We start from the raw sequence: 23,462 nt of genomic DNA, 5'->3' as shown, positions 1-23,462 counted from the left end.
CGACCTGCATCCTGCATCCTGCATCCTGCAGCGGGCGCTGGACCAAAGTCCCCGTTCATCTCCATTAAAAACCATCTGCACTGGGGGGGGGGGGAACAGGAGCTGGGGGCGGCCCCCCCGGGCTGCCTCGCGAGTTAAAGTGCAAAACGCGCGTGCTCGGTGCGGGTCGGGGCGGGAGAAGGGCTGTGCCCATCCCCCAGCTCTCCCACCAGCGCACTTCTTATGCACATGGATAAACACGGAGTGGGGCCGCCCCCCCACGGGTGGGAATCCTCCTCCAGCGCAGCGTGACGTCCCCGATGTCCTCGGGATGGGGAAGGAGAGCTCAGCCCTCGGGAGCACTGTTATCTCAGGAGAGCGGGGTTAAAAGAATCACAACACGGAGTCGATAAAATAAGGGGAGGCTTCGGAGGAAGAAACCCCGTCCTGAAAGCAGTTCTTCCCGGGGACGGGGGGGACGGGGGGAGCCCGAGGCGCCTGGGCTGCGAAGCGCTGGGGACAGCACCCCCACCCGAGGGGGGTTCAGGGAGGCAAGGAGTGCTCTCACCCCAGAGCCCCGAGAGCGGAGCGCTGGGGACGGTGCGTCCCCATCCAAGGAGAGTTTCGGGGGGCAGGAAGCCGTCCCCGCGCCCCGGCAGCGTCAGGGGGTGTAAGCCGGTGGAGGCTGGAACTGGTTGATCACCTCGTACTCGGCGGGGTAAGGCTCGTTCTCCTCCATCTCCGACAGCAGCTCCAGGGCCTGCTCCTCCTCCTCGGTGGGGTAATGGCGCAGCAGGTTGGCGGCGGTGGCGAGGATGGACGCCCCCCCGGCCCCCGCCACCAGGTAGAAGCTGACGGCGAAGGTGACGTAGACCTGGGAGCCGTGGTACTTCTTGTGCTGCTGCTGCTGCGCGAGGATCAGCTCCGAGGCCCAATAGCAGAACCCGATGACGGTGGCACACTGCAGGACTGAGGGCACGGGGCGGGGGGAAGGAAAGGAGCGACTTAAAGCCGTGCTTAAAGCACCGCGGCCACGAGCACGAAGCAGGCAGAGAGAGAAACGTCAGGGCAGAGGTAGGGAGGCCCGAAACCTGGCACGAGGGGGAGGAAACGGAGCTGGGTGCTCCGCGCTCTCCTTCAGATCTGGAGACTGAACTCTTTATCTGGGGACTGTCCTGCTCCCCCGAAAAGGGGAAAGCAGCAGTGACACCGCGGAGCTGCCCCGCTGTGGCTTTGAGGTGGAGCAGGCAGCGGCCACACAGAGATCCGCTGTGACCGTGGGCAGGGGACGGACTCACTGCTTCCCAGGGAAGGGGGGGAGGAGGAGGAGGGCTGCACGGGGAGGCTGAAGGGCTCCTGTGACCCACAGAGCGCGGGGTGGACGCAGCAGCACGCTGTGCTTGAGGCTTACAGCCCCAGCAGCTTATTGCCGGCACGGATCAGCGGCATAAACCTCCTTCAGCCTCACAAGGATGAGCCAAAGCCCACGACCTTCCCAGGAGGGCACAGCCCTGCACCGCTCTCCCCTCCCCCTCCCCGGATTTAGCTCTGCTTTGCAAGTCCGAACCGCACACAGCAACAACAGCCAGCGCCCTTCAGGACCCCAACAGGGAGAACAGAGCGAGGGGAAAGCTCTGCGCGCAGGGAAAGCAACGCAGCCCCGGACGAACGCGGGCAGAGCTCCGGGAACGGCGCTGAGCTCCGCAGGAATTACCTGTGAGGATGTGAGCGAAAGCGTAACGGCGTGTGATCTTCAGCGCCGGGTGCTTGGGGCCGAAGACGTCCAGGAGGAAAGCGGAGAGGCTGCAGATGATGCCCAGGAAGCAGAAGGCGGCGATGACGCGGAGCAGCAGAACGGTCTGCGGGTTCATGCAGTAATCTGCGGGGACAGAGGGACGCGCTGAGAGCCCCGAACCCTCAGCGCAGTGACACGGGCACTGCCCTGACCCTCAATGTGAGGACGGCAGCAGCAGCGCTGCGCACCTTCCACTGACCTCAATAAAACACCTTCGTTCTGGAGCACTTGGCCCCGCCGTGCACCCCACAAACAGCACCGATGTCACAGCGGGGGCACGGGCCGCTCACTGCCACTGCTGGAAAGCCGCTCTGCCGGCGGCACGGCCCACGGGAGGCTGCGGCGGGGGAGATCCCACGCGCGGGGACCCCTCCAAAGCCGCGATCCCTTCGCTGCTGCCGGAAGGCGCGGGCTGAGCACCAGGAAGGGCTCAGCAAGGAGTCACCGCTCACAGCCCCCGCCCGCCCCAACAGAGCCTTTAATTAGGGGCAATCAGCGCGGGGACGCGGCCCGGAGATGGAGCGCTCCTCCTGGGGGCTCCGCCGCCCCCCCCGCACGCACGAAGGGCCGCGGTTCGTGCCAGGGAGCGGCAAAGCGCAGGGAAGCCGCACGGAAGGGGTTTTCCTCCTTCGGCCACAGCGCGGGGACGCGAAGCCGAACCTCCTCCGAGCTCAACCCCGCCCGGCGCGAAGCGGAGCGGCCGCGGCTCCGACCCGGAGCCGCTCACAATCGGTGCCCCCCCAGCCCCGACCGCCCCGCTCCCCCCGCCGCCTTCCCGCCCTCACCCCGCAGCAGCTCGGCCCGCACGGCGCCCAGCACGTCGGCCACGCCCAGCTCCTGCCGCCCGCAGGTGCCGCCGTGGATGCGGAGCCAGGCGGGCTCGGCCAGCGCCGTGCACAGCGCGGTGATGGACAGCGCTCCGGGCAGCGCCGAGGCCAGGCTGCGCTCCGGCTGTTTGGGCAGCCCCGGCCCTCCGCCGCCCGCCGCCCCGCGCCGCCGCCGCCCGCCGGGCAGCCCGGGCCCGCCCGCGGTGTACATCGCTCCGCGCCGCGCCCGCTCCGCCTCAGGCTCCGGTTCCCTTCCGCTTCCGCCCGCGGCGGTGACGTCACTGAGAACGACGCGCTTCCGCTTCCGGCGGCGGCGCGATGAAGGAGGCGTTGGTGCTGCAGAGCCGCGTGGCCGCGCACCCCGAGGCGCGGTGCTGGTTCGTGGCCTGGAGCCCCGGCGGAACGCTACTCGCGTCCTGCGGCGGGGACCGCGCCGTGCGCGTGTGGGGCCGCGAGGGTACGGCGGGGCGGGGATACCGCGGCGGGGCGGGGCTAAGAGGGGGCGCAGCCAATAGGGGCGAGGCCGCGGCGCGGGGGGCGGAGTCTAGATGGGGAAGGGCGAGTATGTCTGTGGGAAGGGGCGGGGACTCAAGGTTTGAGGGCGGGGCTGAGAGGGTGCGGCCAATCGGGGGCGGGGCTACGAGGGGGCGGGGTCAGGGGTGGGGGCGGTGGGAGGGCGGGGCCTAATATGTGGGGGCGGGGCCAGGGAAGCTGTTTGGGTGGGGTCTTTCGTGGGGAGGGGGGGGTGAGCCCAGGCGGGTTTGGGAGGGGCAGTGCCCCCCATCATCCCCACTCTGCCCCCCTCACTCAGGGCCGGGCTGGGCGTGCCGGGCGGTGCTGTCGGACGGCCACCAGCGCACGGTGCGGAGGGTGGCATGGTCGCCCTGCGGCTCCTACCTGGCCTCCGCCAGCTTCGACGCCACCACGTGCATCTGGAAGCGGTGCGAGGACGGCTTCGAGGTGAGACCCCCACCCCCGCCCCCGCCCCACCCCGCCCCCCTAGCGGAGTCCCGCAGCGCTCCCTGTCCCCCCCGCAGTGCGTCACCACGCTCGAGGGCCACGAGAACGAGGTGAAGTCGGTGGCGTGGGCGCCCTCGGGCAGCCTGCTGGCCACCTGCAGCCGCGACAAGAGCGTCTGGGTCTGGGAGGGTGAGTGCTGGTCCTGCGTGGCACCGAGCGCGCCGTCCCCGCCTCTCGGCTCTGCCCCCGTTCCCTCACCGTGGGCTTTTCCCCGCAGTGGATGAAGAGGAGGAGTATGAGTGCGTCAGCGTCCTCAACTCGCACACTCAGGACGTCAAGCACGTGGTCTGGCACCCCACCCGGGAGGTGAGAGCCCACCCCAGCTCTCCCCTCCAGCCCCCGTGGGGAGCAGCACTGAGAGCTGCGGGCATCCCTCGGTGCGGGGACGCGGCCCTAAGGGGCGTCAGGACCCTGCGGGCTTCCAGTGGTCCTTTCTGGGCTCCACGCTCCCTCCGCACCCCGTTCAGCTTGTGCTGTGCTGATCCCGATCCCTGCCCCAGCTGCTGGCCTCGGCCAGCTACGACGACACGGTGAAGCTGTACCACGAGGAGGAGGACGACTGGGTGTGCTGCGCCACGCTGGAGGGCCACGAGTCCACCGTGTGGAGCGTGGCCTTCGACGGCAGCGGCGATCGCCTGGCGTCGTGCAGCGACGACAAGACCGTGCGCATCTGGCAGTGCTACCAGCCCGGCAACGAGGAGGGTGAGCTGCCCCGGCCCTCGTGTGCCTGTCCTCCCCCGGCCCGGCGCCGTGCTCAGCTCATCCTCCCGTCCCTCAGGGGTGGCGTGCAGCGGCACCGACCCCACCTGGAAATGCGTCTGCAACCTCTCCGGCTTCCACAGCAGAACCATCTACGACGTGTCGTGGTGAGCGCGCGGCAGTGGGGAACGGCCCGGCTCTGTCAGCCCGGGCAGCACGTTACGCTGCCCCCCATGTCACGCTGTCCCCGATGTCACGCTGCCCCCCACTGTCACGCTGCCCCCCCATCACGCTGTCCCCACTGTCTCACTGCCCCCCCATCACGCTGTCCCCGCTGTGCAGGTGCCGCCTCACTGGAGCGTTGGCCACGGCGTGTGGTGACGACGCCATCCGCGTGTTTGAGGAGAGCACGGCCGCCCCGCAGCCGCCCACCTTCAGCCTCACGGCCCACGTGGCTCGCGCGCACTCGCAGGACGTCAACTGCGTGGCGTGGAACCCGAAGGAGCCGGGGCTGCTGGCGTCCTGCAGCGACGACGGTGGCATCGCCTTCTGGAGGTACCAGCGGCCCGACGTGTGCTGAGGGGCACACGCCGCTCACGGGGACGGGGTGGGGGTGGTGAACCCGCGTCCCCCCGCCCTCTGCCCTTGGACTGCAGCCCTCCTGCAGCCCGGGGATGGTGGGTTTTGTCTGTCCCTAAAGCTGCAGCTCCTCTGCCAGGAGTAGGGGGGGATTTGAGAGGGGGGATGCTGCCTCTCAATAAATGCTGTCAGGACAACGCTTGTGGCTCTTCTTTTCGGTGCTGCCACCGCCCAGGGCGAGCAGGGCGGGCTGTGGGTGCTACCCCCGGGGCTGGAGGGCGATGGGGAGCACAGCCCAACAGGGAACGGCTTTTGGGAGGGCTGTACTCCTCCCAGGAAAGCACAGCCCCGGGGAGGAGGTGCTGCTCCGGGGCCGGAGGCATCCTCTGCTCCTCCTGCCCAACCCCAGCACCGCCACTTCTGCTGCTGGCAGCCTTAATTAGTTCTGCTAACGAACTCAGAGCAGAAAAGCTGCGGGCACAAAGCACTCGGTGAGGTGCCAGAACTCTCAGCCTCAGCTGAATCCTTTCAGGCAGAAGGCGGAGTGGGTCAGGACCGCTGTGCTGGGAGGAAACGACCCCCAGAACACTTCTGCCTTCAGCCCCCAACACTCAGCAGCGCAGAGAGCAGGAGGGGGCTCGGCCTTTATTTACCGCCGCTGTGCACGCAGCTGCCCCTAAGAAACACTGTACAGCATCCTGAAGAACAGGGAACAACGCAGAGCAGCACGGCGCGGCTCCTCCCCGCAGCAGCACAGCCCCCACTAATCGGACTCGCTGTCGCTCTCGGCCTCCTTCACGTCCACGCTGAACTTGTACTCCTGGTCACAGCCCATGTAGGCGTCGCTCATGAAGTACAGCGTGTAGTTGTGCGTCCCCGTGGCCGGGGCCACGAAATCCAGCTTCACCTGGCAGCGGGGAAGGAACGGCGTCAGGGCCGTGGGATGGGGGGGGACGGCAAACCCACGCAGCCCCACGCACCTTGGCCTTCTGCTGCAGCGTCAGCCGCTTGATGGAGATGAGGCTGTTGGACTTGGAGTCGCCGATCACCACCCACCAGCCCTCCTCGCGTTTCTGCCAGGGGAAAAAGAGCGGGCGTGCAGCACCGGGGACGGCGCCCATCTCGCACCGGACACCGCCTTCCCCCCCCCGCCGCCCCATAAGCCCTCCCCGGGTCCACGCACATACCTGCGGGAAGAGGGGAGCGATGACGGGGCCAGTGACCTCCTCCTCGCGCTCCAGCTGCACCAGCACCACCACGGGCCCTCCGCTGCGGGGACAGCGCTGAGCTCGGGGCAGAGCCGCGTTCGCAGCACCGCACGGCACTGCCCTCCCCCTCCTCACCTGCGGATGCTCTCCTTCTCCACCACCTCGTAGGACAGCTCGATGTTGGGGTAGCGGTTGCAGAATCGGGCGACGTCGGCGATCTGCGCGTCCGAGAGCTGCAGCAGCGCGTTGCGGTCCTCGTCCTCCATCTCCATGATGTCGAAGACGCTCTCCACCCCCTGCAACAGCGCAGCTCTGAGCCTCACGCCGCATGGGGACCGTCGCCCTCCCCCCAGGCGGGGCTTCGGGGCTCACCTTGTCGGTGCAGCGCTTGATGTGCTCGGAGGTGAAGTGAGGCAGCTGCTTGAGGTAGGAGTCCTTGGACCACATGGCCTGTGTCACCATCTGCGCCAGCTCCATGGCGGCCAGCGCGGGGCTCAGCCAACCATTGCTGGACAGGACGTCCACGCACGCCTGGATGAGCCGGATCGCCTGCATGTGGGGCACAGGGATGGGTTAGAAAGCAGAGGCTGGGGGGCACAGCAGTGCTCCCCCACCCACCCCACCCACCTTGCTGAGGATCTCCTCCGTGTCCGACTGCAGCTCGGCGCTCAGCTGCATGCGCGACAAGTGCGCCTGCAGCAGGAGGTTGGTCTTGACGTGGGGGTCGTTGAATTTGGGGTTGGTCAGCTTGTGGGGAACTTTCTGGGCCAGCTATGGGGAGAAATGAGAGAGAGGTGAGCGCGTGGGCCCCGCAGAGAGCGAGCACGGGCAGCCCCCGCGCCGCAGCCCCGCACCTGGCGCAGCAGGTTGTCCTCGTGGTGCCGGATGGGGATGTTCTCGTACTCAGCAGCGTTGGAGATGATTTCGATCAGCCCTCGCACTTTGGTTTTGGCGTTGAGGGACATGCTGAAGAGCTCTGGGGGAGACACAAAGGGAAAAGGGTCAGGAAAAAGCAAGCAGCATTATGCCCGGCGATGCAAGAGATGACGGGCAGCATGACGCCGAATGGCGGTGGTGAACGCACACTGTGCTTCCTCCCCTCCACACACAGCACCACGAGCGATGCAGAGAGGACAGCGTGAGCTGCCCATCCCCCACGCCCCCCTCACCGATGGTGGTGTAGTTGATGTAGTAATAGGCTGCGATCATCCCCAGGTTCAGGGGAGCCACGTCCATCTCGTCCTCAATGCTGATGCACTTGGACTGCTCCAGGTCGCTGAGGGTCTGCTCCACCAGCTCCGAGAGGTGGTCGGAGAGATGCCTGTGGGACACGCCTGCGGGCACGCAGCGTGGCAGGGGGGCTCAGAAACAGCCCGGCGTGGGGATGAAGCTGCCCTCGAGGAAGCCCCCACCCCACAGCCACTGCGCAGAGCCCTCTGCTCACCTTGCAGGTTGTAGTAGTTTGGATTCTGCGTCATCCTGCGGTACAGGAACGTCCAGGTGAGGTAGTCCACTGCATCCTGCTTGTTCTCAATGGTCTTGGTGACAATCTCAGCGTTGAAGTGGTCGTGCATGCAGTGGTCCAAGTGCGACTCCACCGGCAGGGGCTCGTACAGGAACTTCTTGAAGAAATCCTAAAGCGAGGGGGAGGGAAGGGGTGAATAACAGCACACCTCCAACACCCCAGAGCGCCTCCCAGGCAGCAGCGAGCGGGGACCGCATGGGGCTGCCCATCCCAGACGGGGTATGTGCAGGCCAGAACTGGTGCCCTGCCCCTCACGCACCTTCTTGGAGCCCTGGCACATGATGACACAGCGGCCCTCGTCGTCCTGCAGCGGGCGGTTGGCGTGGCCCACCATCTGCAGCACGTCGTAGATGGGGTAATCCACGTACCTGGGACACACGGAGGACGGCTTTCATGGACTGAGGCTCCGTGGAAAGCTCTCCACGCCTCCTCAGACCCTCAGGCGCTGCCCGAGCAGCGATGGGGGCCTCTGGGATTCGGGCACAACTCACGCGTGGATCTTGCCATTGTAGTACTGCGTGTCCATGATGATCACCAGGTGTGCGGCGATGTTCATACCCCAGCAGAGACTGCGGGAGGCAACCATCACCTGCACTGCACCTGGAAGGCACGGGGAGGGCGTCAGCACGGGCAGGAGGCGTCCCGGGGCACACAGACAGCGGGGACAAAGGTCAAAGCACCGGACATTCAGCGCTTGGGGAAGTGGCGATGGTGAAGCTTCAGATCACGGTCTTTGAGGACCGGACAGGCTCAGGTGAGCGATCGCCCCTGGCCCAGAAGAATGAAGGATGATCACACTGTAGGAGTGGTGAGAAGGGTCTGCAGTTGCTCTGAGTGCTGTGCCCCCACCCTCACCGGAGCTGAAAAGCTGCTCCACCACGCGCCGCTCCATGGCCGTCAGCCCCTCGTGCAGGTAGCCCACCCCGTTCACCAGCGTCTCCTTCAGGGTGCTGTCGTTCAGCTTGTCCAGGTAGGGCACCAGGTCCTTCTCGGCGCAGTGCAGGAACCTGCGGGGGACACAGAGTGAGGGGACCGCTGCCCATCCCCCCCAAAACGACACCGAATGGAGGCCAAGCGACACGAGCTCGCCCCCAGCCCACTGGGGCAGCCCAGGCACTCATCCTTGCCATGTTTGGAGGAAAAAGGCCACGTCCTGAATCCCGCGTGGCCACAGCCGTTACCTGTGCCTCTGGACGTCCGAGGCGCACGTGGTGAGGATGTTGATGGCCGTGAGCCGCGTCTGCTTGCGGGACGGCACGAAGACGATGATGGGCTTCTTGGGAGAGTGCTTCATGATGGCGTGGTAGACGGGTTTGGCCATGGAGAGCAGGCGGGTCTGAGTGTGGCTGATGTTGAAGCCCTGCGGGAGAGAGGGACGGGCAGCGATGCTGGCTGGAGAAAAGGCAGAAAGGAAAGGGAGAGGGAGCGGGCGGTGACTGCCCACACCCCACCTGGATGTGCAGCTCCAGGGGCACGGGGCGGACGTTGGGGTGGAAGTTGAAGGTGGAGGTGGCACTGCAGCCCAACCAGTGTGCCACGTCCTTGGCGTTGGACAGGGACGAGCTGAGGGCCACGATGCGGATGGGCCGCTCGATCTGCGAGGAGATGTAGCGCATCCGGGAGCAGATGACCTCCAGCACGGGCTGCGGGGGGGACAGGGCAGCTGGGAGCAGGGCTGGGGCAGTGCCGGGCCCAGCTACAGCCCTGCAGGGCCCAGGCACCGCTCCTGAGCTCCTCGGCTTCCCAAGGTCCTCCTGGCCCAGCCCATCCCACAGCCCAGGGACAGGAGAACCAACCCCCCCACCCCCACAGCCACTCTGCTCCGCAGCTCCAGGACCAACGCGGTGACGAACATCGCCCCACGTACCCCATTCTCGCCCCCGATGAGGTGCACTTCATCCACGATGAACAGGTTGACGTTCTGGACGTTCTTGCGCTGCTTCCAGCGCCGGGACAGGATGTCCCATTTCTCAGGGGTGCTGATGATGATGTTCCCTTTGCCCAGCAGCTTCAGGTCGGTGCTGGTCTCTCCCGTCAGCAGCACCACCTTCTTGTTGAGACGCTCCTGGAACTTCTCGTACCAGTCCATGAAGACCTGCCGAAGAGCAGTGGGCGCTGCCGTCAGTTTCCTGTAGGAATAAATCCTGCCGAAGCCCTGGGGATGCACACACAGCAGCAGCGGAGGGCCAGCAGGACCCCAGAGCCATCGGGAAAGCAGTTAATCCAAAGACAAAAGCACTCCGAGGGATGGGGCAGCGCAGGGCGGGGAAGGCCAAACTGGGGAGGACGAAGAGCGAAACCGAAGCAAAGCTCCGGGGCTCACCTGCTCTGCCAGGGCCTCCATGGGGGTGATGTACACACAGCGGCCCTCCGAGTTCTGGAGCAACATCCTGAGGATGGCAAACTCAGCGCAGATGGTCTTCCCACTTCCCGTGGGGGCACCCACGAAGACGTTGTCGTCGCTGTTGTAGACGGTGTTAAACACTGGGGACAGACGGACAAGAAAGAAAGCAGCTCACATCAGGCGGGCACAACGCGCCCTGGGCCCGGCCCACACGAGGCGCTGAGGGAAAGCTGTTTTAAAAGAGTTTAGCTCCGGACCCACACAGCAGGACGGCCCAGCGCAGTGCGGCGCAGGCGTGAGCTCCCTGCTGCGGCCGTGCCCACGAGGATGAAGCCCCAGCCCCACCCCCACGAGCAGCACAGATGCAAAGTGTGGACCGTGAGCAGCAGAGGCGCAGCTTCCAAGCTGCTGGACGCACAAAGGCACCCTGACCCACAAAGACTTGGAGACGCTCTGTGGCTCGGGGGGGTTGGGGGCACACGTCATTTGCTGCAAGCATTCCTCACGTCTGAGCCCCACAAAAGTGGGGGTGCGCGGCTGTGAATGCCGAAAGAACCCACGGAGAAGCGGCCTGCAGGAGGCAGGCGGGGCCAGGACCCACCCTGGGTCTGGATGGGGTTGAAGAAGGGGAACTTGTCCTGGTAGAGGCTCTCGAAGGCGCTGTTTCGCAGAGCGGACACGGGCAGCGGCTGCAGGTCCAGCAGCTCCGTGGGAGGGGGGTACTTCTCAGGGAGGATCAGGTGGCGGAAGGAAACGGGCAGCTGGGTCTCACAGGCTGCGGGGACACAGAGCGCTCGCACCGCGGGGCTCCCATCCCCCGGGGCCACCCCAGACCCCGCGCAGGCGCGGCCACGTACAGAGCCAGCGGTCGGATACCACCCGGATGAAGTACTGCGGGGGCAGCGGCTCAAACACGGGCACGAAGAAGGTGACGAGGTGCTCGTCCTGCGCGTACTTGGCCTTCAGCAGGAAGTACTCGTGGTGCAGGATCACTTCGCTGTCCACATCCTCCACCAGGATCCAGAAAGCCTCCGAAGAACCGTGCACCTGAGCAAGAGCAACCCATCGGAGCACGGATCCCCTCGCAGGCCTCCGGGACCCAAACTGCGGTGCTGCACAGCAACCCTGCCCCACAAGCACCACCCTCCCGCAGCGCCGTGCTGAGCTCAGCCGTGTCGTGGGGCTCCTGCAGGCGTGCACAGCTCACCTTCTCGTCCCACTGGAAGTCGGGGGCAATCGTGAGCTCCACTTTGAGGGTAGAGCGGGTAATGGGCTGCAGGTGGACAGAGAGCTCCAGCTTTGGAAACAGATGGACGTATTTGTGGATTGTTTTGCCCATCTTGGGCATCCGGATCAGTTCCCCTGCAAGAGAAAGGCGCTGACATTGGGGGGGGGGGGGACAGCAGAGTGAGCAACAGCTCCAGGACTTCACCCAGAGCCACATCTGCAAAATAAGCACAGCTGGAGAGGGAGGAGTGCCAGGGGGAGCCGCAGCCCTCCTCAGGCTGCACCTTGCAGCTCTGCTCCTTCAGCGAGCTCCCCAAGCTCTCAGCATTCTCAGCTCTCAGCCCCTGCGTCTCCGTACCTATTTCGTTGTGGTTCAGGTCATAGAGGCGTTCAAAGGGGAAATTCTTCTTCTCGATTTTCTTCACCACTTCTTCGGGCAGCTTCTTGAACTGGCGCAAAGGGCACATGGACTGCCACCTGCAGGGACCGCACAGCCGGCTGACACAGCAGCGAAGCCCTTCAGGGCGCCGGGCTCCCCCCGCTGCAGCCGGGCACCCCGAAGCACGAAGCCCCTCGCAGGCGCCGTCACTCACATCCGTTTGTCAATCATCTTGCACAGGTTGAGGGTCTTGTCGGTGAGCTGCGCCCAGCCGCGGTTCAGGACGATCTCGAAGATGGCACGCATCAGCCGCCCCGCGGACTGCGGGAGCACACATCCCGGCTGCGATCGCCAGCTCCCACACCTCCCCCCTCCCCGCCCCCATCCTCTGCTTTGAGCTCATGCTCTTCACCCCCCAAACGCTCCCAGGAGGAGCGGTGACTCAACTCCCAGCCTCGGGAGCTCGGCCTTTCTGGCAGAACAAGGCTAGGCCGCAGTCCCCTATGTTATCTTCAGGGATTCTGATTAGAAACTGAAGACCCAGTGAAGATCTAACTTTCACGCTGGACCTCACTGCTCAGCTGTAGTTACTTTCCAAGCCATTTCAAACAGCAGCTCAACCCCTGGCTCGCAAACAGCTGCCCCTCCCAGCAGCAGAGACAGAGGCAGCGGTGCGCAGAGCCCGAGGAGATGGGCCACGCTTCCTCACCCACCTGGGTGACATACACCATGTCTGCCATGAGAGCAAATCCTTCCAGCTTCAGCTGGGAGATGAAGGCCTGGAGGAGCACGTTGATCTGGGGAAGCGGAGCAGAGAGCTCTCAGCAACACCTCTGCTGCGTGAGCAGCACACCCCACAGAGAGCAGAAAGCTCTCCCAGGGCTGCGGGCCCCGCAGGGATCGCTGCTCTCCCGGGGTGGGCAGAGGAGACCCCCGGCAGGGGCACACAGGGCTCACCTTGGCACTGGGCTCCTCTATGCTCTCTTTCACTGGGATTGGAACCCGCTCCAGCAACTTCTGAAGCTCAAGCTTCTCTTCCTGTGGAAACCCAACGGAGAAGAGATGAAGCGGTCCCAGCCGGGACACAGGAGCACCATCCCCTGCAGCACCAGGGCTGCATCTCCCGGGGCGGTCCATACCTCCCGCACGGTGATGTTTCTGAACTCTGAGGACAGCGAGAAGACCCGAAACAGCTCGATTTCACTCAGCGTGGGTTTCAGGAGCTGATTGTACGTCTGCATCGTCTCGTTGGTGATATAGTAGTGGCTGGCGATGCGGCCCAGCTCCGTCACCTGCAGCAGACAGCAGCCATGCCACCTGACTGCTCACGGCACTATAAGGCACGAAGGCCGCAGCTGGGCCACGCCACCAGACAAGCTGTGCGTAATCCCCCAGGCCACAAATCCCCCAGGAAAGCTGCTCTGCCCCACGCCTCACTCCTTTCCCCTTCTCAGCGCTGCCCGGGATTTGTGCTGCGATTTCACCCTTTCTCTCAGGCAGAGGACGCTCCTGCCCGGCTCGGCTCGGCCGCAGCACCTCTCCCTGCCTCACCTGGAAGTTGCCCGTCTTCTTGTCGTACTTCACCAGGTTGTTCTTGTCCAACATGAGGGCGGCGGTGTGCACCAGATCCAGGCGGCGCTGGTCCAGCAGCGGATCCCCCTTCAGATCATCGTGGGATATCCCATAGAGCGTGGGGGAGCGCAGCATCCGGATGTACAGGTAGGTATAGCCGAGCCAATTCACCGCGTCCTGGGGGGCAGCAGCGCTGCATCAGAGCCCACCGAGCAAGGCTGACACGGCGGAGCAAAGCTGCCAGCAGCTCTCTGGGTGCGCAGCACGGGGAAAAGAAGAGCTCACCTTTGCGTTCTGGACGTTCCCCAGCACGGTTTCTGCATTCAGCATGTCCGGGAGCTTCGACACCATCTGACTCTCGATGGGGAGCTGCTGGTTGAGCAGGGACAGGTAATACTGCAGCTCACCGTGGGACGTGATGAGGATCCCCTCACCTTTGGTGTCGTACTGAGGCCTCCCAGCACGCCCCAGCATCTAAGGAATGAGAAAGTGAGGTCAGCAAAAGGGAACGGCTTTCAGCACGGCCAATTCTCCTTGCTGCTGTGTCCTGGGGCTTCGCTGTCAGCCTGCTCAGCCTGCTGTTACTTCCAGCTGGCAGGAGGCACAAAAATACCTCGCGTGTGCCTGGGCAAGATAATGGGAATCATTTGTCTTCCCTCATAGCGATCCTGCTGCGCCCTGACAGCTCCCAGGATACTGAGGCAGTCTGACAGCACAGAGCAGGCAGCCGCTGCGCTAAGGAAGCGAGAAAGCAGCCACACAGCACAGCAGCTGGCAGAAGTTCACCTGCAGGATGTCCAGAGCCCCCAGCTCGGTCCAGCGCCCCTTCTCAGGGCTGTACACCTGCGTGCCCTTGATGATGACGGTGTGGGCAGGGAGGTTCACGCCCCAGGCCAGCGTTGCTGTGGACACCAGAACCTGTGGGAACAGAAACAGGGATCAGCAAAGCCAGGTAGGCAACCCTTCCTACGGTGCGAAGGATCCAAAACACTGCTCCCGACAGACACCGAAGGGACGAGGGGGGAAACTGCAGCGGTCTCGACAGCTCAGAAGAGGAAGGGTGCACCGCGAGGCCTGGGATCTTCACCCGGACAGAACAGCTCACGCACGACCCCGGGAAGATGCTCTGCCATGCAGACACTCAGAGAAGATGGCAGTGGAAAAGCACGTTGGTACCTCCCACCAGAACCTGCCACTGCCCTGAACAAGCCTGCCCTGCTGAGAAGCGAAGCATTCCAACCTCTGCCACCCACAGTTCACCCAAGTCTGCCACGTGCTTTGGTGGGAAGCCTCACCCTGCGCTGAACAAAGCAATCCCAACAGCTCTGGTGACAGATCCTCAAGCAAACAGACCTGGATGGAAGAGCAGCTCCCCTCGGGAAGCGAGGCTCACCTGGATGTGTTTGTCAGCAAACAGATCCTCCACCAGCGTCCGGTCCACTCGCGTCATCCCCGCGTGGTGAATGGCAAAGCCGTAAGGCAGAAGGTCCTTCAGCTCCAGGTTCTGCAGCACAGACACCACCAGCTCCAGGCTTCCCACCGAGCCATGGGGAGAGCGGGAGCCACAGGAAACACTGCAGATCCTAACGCAGGGCTGCAAACCTGCAGCGGGCAGCAGCCAGCACTGCTACTCCCCCACCTCCAGCTGCGTGATTACCTTGCACTGCTCAGCTTCTGTCCTCAGCACCTCGGTGGAGGCAGAGCCCTCTCTCAGGAAGAGGCCCAGGGTATCCTTCTCCAGACACATGTCCCGGATGGCCCGTGCTGTCTTTCCAGTCTCCTTCCTGGAGTGAACGAACACCAGCACCTGGCAAACAAGCACATGGTACCACTGTCACTGTCACGGCTGCAGCTGGTGGGGACTCCCGACCCAACCTGCTCCTCACGCTGAGGCTGGCAAGGTTTAACTGAGATCCCTGACGGCGATCCACGCCATGCAGCTAAAACAGAGCCAAGAGTCTGTGAACTAACAGCAGCATCACAAAGAGACGGGCACCTCACGCACCCGTCAGACAGGGAGCACCAAGAACTGAACCTCGCCTTCCTCCCTCAGCTGCCAACGACTGCATGAATCTCTCTTCCCTGCAGCTGCTGCAGCTGCAGCAACCACGACTCGAAAGCCTCAGCAGCGACAGAACAGAACCAGGAGAGCATCAGCCACAACGAGACAGAAGTAGCAGACCTGGTTCTTCCCCGCGTGCTCCATAATCTTCTCATAAACGATCTCGTTCATTATCTGGAAGCGTTTGATCGCTTTCTTCTCTGTGATCCCCACGTAGGTCTGCTCCAGGGGCACCGGGCGGAAGCTGCAAGGGAGACAAGCACGACCACCGGTGAGCAGCACAGTGACACAAAGCTTCAGAGGCCGTTTGCCCGCACTCCGCTCCCTCTGAATGCCCTCTGGATGTCGTGTTGCCAAGCTCGATGCACCTCCCTTGTGCCTCAGCTCACTGAGAAACGGGCTGGCTCCAGCCAAACACCAAGGGGCAGTAACACACTCCTGCCTCCTGGAATCAGTTTGCTGTGTACAGAAACAGCGCTGCACCGACGCCTGCCATCTCACCTGGCTTCCACCCAACCGCTGCTGCAGCACCACAGAGCACTGCGCGCTCAGCAGGCCGCCCTTTCCCACCCCCGGCAGTGCCCCACAGTCAGAGCTAAGACCTCCCCAGCCTTACCTGTTATCGAAGTAGAACAAGCCTTTGGCGGGGTCCACTCGGAGGAACGTCGCCACGTCCTCGTAGTTGGGGAGGGTGGCACTCAAGCCAACGAGCCTGACATCCTCCTGAGTCATCTCGATGTTGCGGATGGCTCTGGCGACCAAAGACTCCAGGACGGGCCCCCGGTCGTCGTGCAGCAGGTGTATTTCATCCTAAAGAGGAATGACAGGAGTTTCACCCCAGCTCCTCACCGGCTCTGCTTTGCCAGCCTAGTCCTTCAGTCCCAGCAGTGCTTGCAGACCCAATCTCCCCCCAGCTGAACAGCAGAGACCCCCCAGCCGAGCTGTGCTGGGGCGCGGCGTGCCGCCCCGTGCTGCTCACCAGGATGACAAGCCGCACCAGCTGGGTGTACGTGCGCTCTCCCCCCTTGCGAGTGATGATGTCCCACTTCTCCGGGGTGCAGACGATGATCTGGGTGGCACTGATTTCCTCCTTGCACAGCTGGTGATCCCCCGTCAGCTCTGCCACGTTGATGCCATACGTCGCCAGGCGCTAGGATGCAGGTTGGGGGGGTAAGGACGCGTCCCCCAGGGCAAGGCTCGAGCAGCACCATGCCACAGCCCACGCTGACAGCCAGCACCTCCATCAGCACCCTTACGGCCCACAGAACCCACACCGCAGAGGCGCAACCCAAACTGATTCCCTCCCAGCAAGCTCCTGCCCGAGACAACACCCTCCTGCGAGCACAACATAACCACGTTGCCCCCGTGAAACTCATCCTCCCCACCCCGCAGCCCCAAACCTCTCCTCACCTTCCCGAAGCTGCCCACCATCTCCTGCACCAAAGACCTCATGGGTGCAATGTAGATAATCTTGAAGTCGTCCACATTGATGGTCCCGTCCATGTTAATGTGCTTCCCTATCTCTCGCAGCATGCACATCAGCGCCACGTTCGTCTTCCCGGCACCCTACAGAGCAAGCAGGCCCAGCCCCGTCAGACGCACACCCTCTCCAGGTTGGAGGAGCTCCTAGAGAGCTCTGCCTTTCCTGCTTCAAAGGATCAGCCCTTCTGGAGGGTGACCCCACCAGCACCGTCCTCACCGTGGGAGCACACAGCAGCAGGTTCTCATCCGACTCCAACGCGGCGCGGTAGAGCTTGCTCTGGATACGGTTCAGTGTTTTGAACCCTTCAAATCCAGCCTGGGCATATTTGGGCAGCTTCTCCACAGAAACCAATTGCTGAAAGGGGAACAAAGCATCCAACTCAGCGCCTGCTCCAGCACCCCCCTGCAGGGTGAGCAGCAGTCACATTGCCTCCAGATGGACAAAGGAGACAAGCCCTGAGCCCAGAGATCACGGCGCAGGTCAGGGAGAGATCAAACAAGCCTTGCTAATTGGTCCACGTGCTTTTAATGAGTTTCTGCTGCCCAGGGCTGATCAAAAGAGGCAATTTATCACAAGGCACACGAGGAGTCAGCCACATCTCCGGCCCAGCTGCCTCACACCACACAGCAGCAGCGGAGCTGAGGCAGCGGAGCCCCGAGACAGATGCTCCAGCACAGGACGCCCCATAGCCAGGAATTAGCGTCCTCCAGCCATGTGCCATTCCTTACCTTTCAACACTGGTTCTTAAGAACCTGAACGATGCGCCTCAGCTGTACCAGACCCTGCTGAGTGTCAGGAAACGTCTGACACATTCAGAGCAGCCCAACAAAGCCTGTGCCGAACGCGTGGCTGCATGGCAGCTCGCCTACCTCTTCAGAGCCAAAAGGCTTTGGCTTCAGGGCTGGCACGTGCACCTCCTCGTAGCCCTTGCGCTGCCTGCGGAAGGAGCCATCAGGCAGCTGGCATCGCTTGTTGGCCATGAAGTGACTGCCCTGGGCAAACACCAGGTCCTCCAAGTCCAGCACCTGCCGGGGAGCCAGCGCCTGCAAGCAGCACAGGGACGGTGAGAGGGGGAAGAGGACAACGCTCTGCTGCCACTCTGATACTGGGACCGAAGGAAAAGGGGCTGGATGCAACTGGTGAGTGCCCCTGCAGCACATCGGGGTTATCTGCGGTACCCTCCTGCCGAGCCCCTCCAAAAAGCCCTTTCACACTTGGGAAGAGACGTCTCTGAAGAATCGTACCTCTCCTCCTTGGTCGAGATCCATGGTCTCCAAGTCGGTGTCCATCCGGGACTGTCGAACGCGCTCCCGGCGAGAGCGCTCCTCCTGCAGCAGGAGACAAAGCAGCGTTGGTGCAGGAGCTGCTCGGCCTCTTCCACAGCCTACCCGGCTCTCCTGGCAGCCCCGCGCAGCCACAGTGCCACGTGCTGGAACTCTCTCAAGCACAGGCATTTGTGTACCCAAAGCCTGTCGTTTCTGCCCCCGGGGCCAGGATAAGAGCTCGCCCTCCAGGAGACAACAGCAGAAGGAAAGAGCGAAGACAAAGCCAGCAAGAGCCCAGCCCTAACACACCAGCAGAGCTCTGCAGACACAAAACTGAGCCTTCACACCCCCACAGCCAAGTGCTGGGGTGTCCTTTTGCTTTGTTTCCTAAGACAACACCACAGCAGCACTGTGATGTTACTGCCGTGAGACACAAAGCCCACAGCGCGCCGCAGAGCTGCAGGTCTCCAGAGGCCGAGCAGAGCGAACGCAGCCGGTGCTGAGACTACAGAGCACTGCTGTGCACTGCTCCTTGGCCTGCATGCAGAGCCCGGTAGGAGCTGAGCAGAGCTTAGCAGTTTTACTGCTGTCAACCCCGCGCTGCGGAAGCCCAGGGGTCAAACAGCACTGTTACAACAGAGCTAAATCTAATTTAAATCCCAAAACTTGCACACATCGGCAGCTTGGGTGGAAAAGCAGACACTGGGGACACCTAAAGACACCGGATGATAAACACAGTGCCCCCTCAGCTGAGTTTCAGTGGTCAGCTAAGCAACATTTCCCACGTTTTCAAGATCCCTGCTGAGTCAGCAGCCTCCTCGCACGCAGACAGCACACGTGGCAGAATGACAACGCCTCTGACAGCAGCAAGGATCCCACGGTTTCTCCCCCCTCTCCACCCTTACCCGGATGAGATCCTCCTTCTCCGTCTCGTGCAGCTGGTACAAGAACTTGGACAGCTCAGGATCTGCTTCCATCTTCCCCATTATCCTTTCTTTTTCGGCTTCACTTTGGGCGCTGGCCAGCAAAGTGCAGTACAGGACTGATGGATGAAGAGAGAGTAAGGAGATGGCCACGAGGTGAGGACTCAGAGAAGGGGGCAAAACAAGCAGCCCCACGCTTCGCAGGGCAGCACTGATGGCAACAGAAAAGCCTTAGGGAGCTCCAGAACCATTCAGAACAGAGGCCGGGAAACGGAGGGAAGGTTAGGGAACGCCACTCACTCATCATGCGGTGCTGCCGCAGCACTTTGATGAAGTCGAAGGTGTTGAAGCCCAGGAGCAGCACCAGCTGGTTCTCACACTCCCGGTCATCGCTGGCAGTCTGGGATAAGGAGACACGAGGAACAAGCAGGTATTTCTGCACCTGCTGATCCCTGCTCTGCCCAACCCGAGTGAAAACAAGGACTGAGCGCCAGCGGAAGTAACCAACAGCAGCTCCAGCTGGGACTCAGGGCCTGATCTGAGCTGACACAAACCCCATCCCCTCCGATTCCCCCTCCTCCCCAGCGAGTCGCAGCACACGAGCATCAGCACCAACGCGTGCAGGAAACACAACCGACTTGCACTGCCCTCCCAGCAAACACAGAAACCACGGCCTTGCCCTCAGAAGGGCATTTCTGTGTATTAAAACTACCTCTGAGCTCTGCTTCAGTTTGTGCTGGCACACACGGGCCAGCAGCAGTCTGAAACGCACGGAGGTGTCAAGGTGACATCCCCCCCAGCGGCCGTTGTGACGCTGCCTGCACGTCTCCTGGCTGCTCACCTTCAGGATCTCCAGCACCTCGTCTGCCTTCTTCTGGGAAACGATGGCATCGTCGTAGAAGCGGCTCAGCTGCCGCTGGAGCCAAAAGGCGTCGATGTCTCGGGGATGCAGATCCTTCTTCTTCGAGCTCATCAATTCACCTGATGCCACAAGCTTGAAAACAAAACAATAATGTCACCTTCCTCTGAGCTGGCACGCGACACTCGTGCTGAGGGACGAGCAGTGGGGCTGTCTGCCCACGGACAGGAACAGGGAACCCGCACACACGACACATCCAGACCCTCCCGTGTGGCTTTGGGCCTTCACAGCGGCTCCGCACCCGTGACGGAGCTTAACCCCACCCACAAACCACACGGATCCCTGGCCCTCCTCCAGATGACCCCAAATCACGTTTCACATCCTCCTCACATTGGCTGAGAGAGTGCAACGGACGACGGCTTCGTCTCCTTCCATGTCATCATCGGACGCCTCGTCACGCACCTCGCCGTAGATGTCCTCGTCACCTTCCTGCAGGAACAGCAGTTCCAGCAAGCAGCTCTGGCACACATCAAAGAGGAGCTTCTCCTCAGCAGAAACGAGCCATCTGCTGGCTCTTGCTGAGGGGAAACAACTCAGCTCATGCTTTTAACATCAACATCATCCTTCAGTTTGGATCAGGGACCGCGTGGAAACACTATTTTTACTCTACGGATCCTACACAGTGACTCCAAGAGGTTCACACGTGTCTCTCTTACTCTCTCAGCCTCTTACAGAAACAATCCCACGGAGCACTTCTATGAGACGCCTCCAAACAGCGCATACAAATTCACCCCTTCCTTCTGTCAAGTTCTCCCCGAGAGATCTAAATAGCACCATCTGTTTCCCATCGTACTGACTCATGATAAGCCTTGGATTAGCAAGATAATCAACACATCCTCCCTGAGCCAGGAAGCAGAACCTGAAATAATCCCTCCTCTCCTTTCTGGCAGAGAGATCCCAGCCTACAGCCCACAGATCAGAGAGATCCCAGCCTGAGCCGGAGCCCACAGCCCAGCGTGAGCGAGAACGCATCGCACACAGTCCCTGCTGAGCAGAGCGAAGCGCGGGGACGGCGCAGGCCGGGCTGCAGTGCCCGCTCACCTCCTCATCCGACTCAAACTGCACGTTCACTCCGTACGTCTCATCGATGTTGTCATCTGCGAGGGAGAGCGGAACCAAGGAATCAGACCTGCGGGCCATATGGACCCCACGCCCCCACCTCCAGAAGATGAAAAGAGCGTCGTTTGGGGGCTTGAACGCCGTCCAAACTTCCCCTAGCTCCTCTGAGCGAAAGCACGATTCCTGGAAGCAGGCTGGAGCTGGCACCAGCTGCTGCACCGTGGCTTTCTGCCCACCCCAGAACCGCAGCTTGTGACAACGTGTGCCCGTACCCATGTTCTGAATTTCCTTGTCACCACCGTAATCCGTGATCTTCTTGCCCAGGTTCACCAGCACGTGGTAGCGGGTGTCATCAGTCTGGCCCAGCAGCAGATCGATCTCCTTGCGCCTCTCCTTGTCGCGCAGCTTCTCGTTCTTCAGCACGGCCAGGACCTCGTCGGCAGCCCCGCACAGAATGTCTCGCGGCTGGGAAGCAAGCAGCCACGTGGCACGGAGGGGTGGGCTCGGGGGCACACGCTGTGCCGCACAGCAGCCCCCCCATCGTGACGTGGGTGTGCCGTGACCACACGCATCCTGGCCTCACCTGGTCCCCAAGGGCGGCCTGGATGAAGCTCAGCAACACCTCGTAGGTCTCCCGGGTCTCCTTGGTCTTGGGCTTGTAGATGATCCCCACCATCTCATCGATGCCCTCGGACAGCAGGGTGTAGCCCTTCATCTTGTTGATGTCGTGCCTGTCCTCGTCGCGCTTCCTTCTCCTGAAAAGAGAGAGCCCAGGGCAGCCCTGAGGAGTGCGATTCTGGAGGACGAAGTGCGGGCCTTGTTTGCCCTACAAGGAAACCCAGGAGCGTTTCCACCCCTCAGGGCCTGACCCCTTCACAGAAGCACCACTCTGACCACCTCTGCTGCCCCAGTTCTACATCCCTTGGGATCCGGTGCAATGGACATGCTCCCACAGGGCTGTTTTGGGAAAAACAAAGGACAACACTACTCTCTCTCCTTTTTCTCTTTCAATCTTTTTCACTCTGCTTTCAGTTTCCTGACACAAAGTGAGAAACTCCAAATGAATATTCAAATGAACATTCACTCTGCACAGCCCAAGCTTTCAGACTGTGCTCACACCACCAAAGCATCTGTACTACACAACGCCCTAAACAGCACTCTACTACATCTACCAAATTAAAGCATGTGGAAGAGGCTGCACCCCAAGCACTGTGTTCAGCTTTGGGCCCTCCTCACTATGTGAAAGGCACCAAGTGTGTCCAGAGAAGAGCAACGAAGCTCAAGAGGGTCTGAAGCACTTTTACAGGGAGGAGCTGAGGGAAGTGGGGTTATTCGGCCTGGAGAAAAGGAGAAACTCTACATCTGCCTCAAAGGAGAACATAGTGAGCTGAGTGTTGGCCTTCTGTCCCAAGCATCAAGCGACAGGACAAGAGAGCCTGTCCCCAGGTTGTATTAGGGATGGTTTAGGTTGGATGTTAGGGAACATTTCTTTACTGAAAGAGCTGTTGAGCATTAGAACAGGATGTCCAGGGAAGGAGTTGAGTCTCCACCCCTGGAGGGATCTAGAAGAAGTGCAGATGCAATGCTTGGGGATGGTCTGATGGATAAACACAATGAAAAAGGGGAGACGGGGCTGGTGTTAGGGAGAAACTCTTCACCACGAGGGCGGTGAGGTGCTGAAACAGAGGAGCTGCATGTGCCCCAACCCCGGAGGTGCCCAAGGCCATGGATGGGGCACTGGGCAGCCTGAGCTGGAGGGTGGCACCCAGCCCACACCCCAGGGGTCTTCAAGGACCCTCCCAGCTCAACCACGCCGCGATGCCACAGCTCACTGACATTACCCAGCGGTGGGTGTACCAGTTGCACCTGATAACCTTGCACACCTTTTCCATCCTACACAACTCTGGGACTCCACACGCTGCTCAAAGCCACAGAAGCACCACAAACCCCCCCAGAGCCCCCCCCACTCACACCCCGGGGCCCTGTGCTGCCGCTCACTTGGCCCGGCGCTCCTCCTGCATCTGTGGCTTGGTGCGCTGCGCCTTGTCGCCCATGCGGGTGCCCTCCAGCTTGCCCACCAGGGACAGCACTTCGCCCGTCGGCTCATCGCGCCGTGTCCGGTCAATGAGAGAGCGGTCAGCTTGGAGCACGAGGTTGGAGTTCTGCGGAGGGATGGAAAGAAGGAAGGGAGGCGGTGAGGAGGGCTCACAGCAAGTTGGGCACGCCCCTCGTGTTCACCCGTTATTTCCATCCCCTCCGTTCCCAATGAGCTCCCACCACGCCGTTTGTGCCTCGCTCCCCCCCCCGCAAGGTATATCAGCACCAACTCCAACCGCGACGCTGGTTTAACGATCCCGGATTTTAACGGGCCCGGTTCTCACTATCCCAGATTTTAATGGCCTCCATCCATAAGAAAACCGCTCTACCGGCCCCGCGTTAGCGGCCCCACAGACGGGGAAAGCACGAGCGGAAAGAGGACGGTGACCCCGCCCCGCACTCACCGCCTTGTACTCGTACTGCAGGCTGCGGGCGGTCACGTCCGCCATGCCGCCGCCGAGCTCGGGCCCAGGCCCCGCAGCGGAACTTCCGGCGGAAGC

At 62.3% G+C, this 23,462-nt stretch overlaps 3 protein-coding genes across 3 annotated transcripts; 1 reads left to right on the top strand and 2 right to left on the bottom strand.

The window, feature by feature from the left end:
* Positions 1-611: 611 nt before the first annotated feature.
* On the bottom strand, positions 612-2,812 carry TMEM127 (transmembrane protein 127). Its single transcript, XM_065747586.1, has 3 exons — positions 2,560-2,812; positions 1,694-1,858; positions 612-948 (listed from the first exon to the last, which is right to left on the bottom strand). The coding sequence occupies exons 1-3, from the start codon at positions 2,810-2,812 to the stop codon at positions 641-643; spliced, it is 726 nt and encodes a 241-aa protein (XP_065603658.1). The 3' UTR covers positions 612-640.
* Positions 2,813-2,912: 100 nt separating this feature from the next.
* CIAO1 (cytosolic iron-sulfur assembly component 1) lies at positions 2,913-4,900 on the top strand. The gene is made up of 7 exons (XM_065747599.1): positions 2,913-3,058; positions 3,413-3,561; positions 3,639-3,750; positions 3,839-3,927; positions 4,122-4,323; positions 4,400-4,487; positions 4,663-4,900. The coding sequence occupies exons 1-7, from the start codon at positions 2,920-2,922 to the stop codon at positions 4,898-4,900; spliced, it is 1,017 nt and encodes a 338-aa protein (XP_065603671.1). The 5' UTR covers positions 2,913-2,919.
* Positions 4,901-5,662: 762 nt separating this feature from the next.
* SNRNP200 (small nuclear ribonucleoprotein U5 subunit 200) lies at positions 5,663-23,435 on the bottom strand. The gene is made up of 45 exons (XM_065747601.1): positions 23,367-23,435; positions 22,864-23,027; positions 21,449-21,620; positions 21,138-21,330; positions 20,848-20,903; positions 20,137-20,235; positions 19,729-19,881; positions 19,188-19,287; positions 18,870-19,006; positions 17,944-18,027; positions 17,569-17,742; positions 16,916-17,053; positions 16,627-16,782; positions 16,196-16,366; positions 15,833-16,026; positions 15,337-15,460; positions 14,812-14,961; positions 14,548-14,658; positions 13,941-14,072; positions 13,440-13,628; positions 13,134-13,331; positions 12,722-12,874; positions 12,540-12,620; positions 12,296-12,379; positions 11,797-11,903; positions 11,562-11,680; positions 11,184-11,338; positions 10,834-11,023; positions 10,578-10,751; positions 9,956-10,116; positions 9,500-9,727; positions 9,084-9,275; positions 8,814-8,992; positions 8,488-8,639; positions 8,124-8,232; positions 7,892-8,000; positions 7,552-7,741; positions 7,277-7,441; positions 6,962-7,083; positions 6,735-6,878; positions 6,480-6,656; positions 6,243-6,403; positions 6,087-6,168; positions 5,880-5,972; positions 5,663-5,806 (listed from the first exon to the last, which is right to left on the bottom strand). The coding sequence occupies exons 1-45, from the start codon at positions 23,409-23,411 to the stop codon at positions 5,663-5,665; spliced, it is 6,411 nt and encodes a 2,136-aa protein (XP_065603673.1). The 5' UTR covers positions 23,412-23,435.
* Positions 23,436-23,462: the final 27 nt, after the last annotated feature.

Source organism: Cyrtonyx montezumae, unplaced genomic scaffold, assembly GCF_038088225.1.
Source record: "Cyrtonyx montezumae isolate F1298 unplaced genomic scaffold, pur_monq_1.0 scaffold_47, whole genome shotgun sequence".
Lineage (NCBI taxonomy): Eukaryota > Metazoa > Chordata > Aves > Galliformes > Odontophoridae > Cyrtonyx > Cyrtonyx montezumae.
This window is presented reverse-complemented; position numbering and strand designations above follow the sequence as displayed.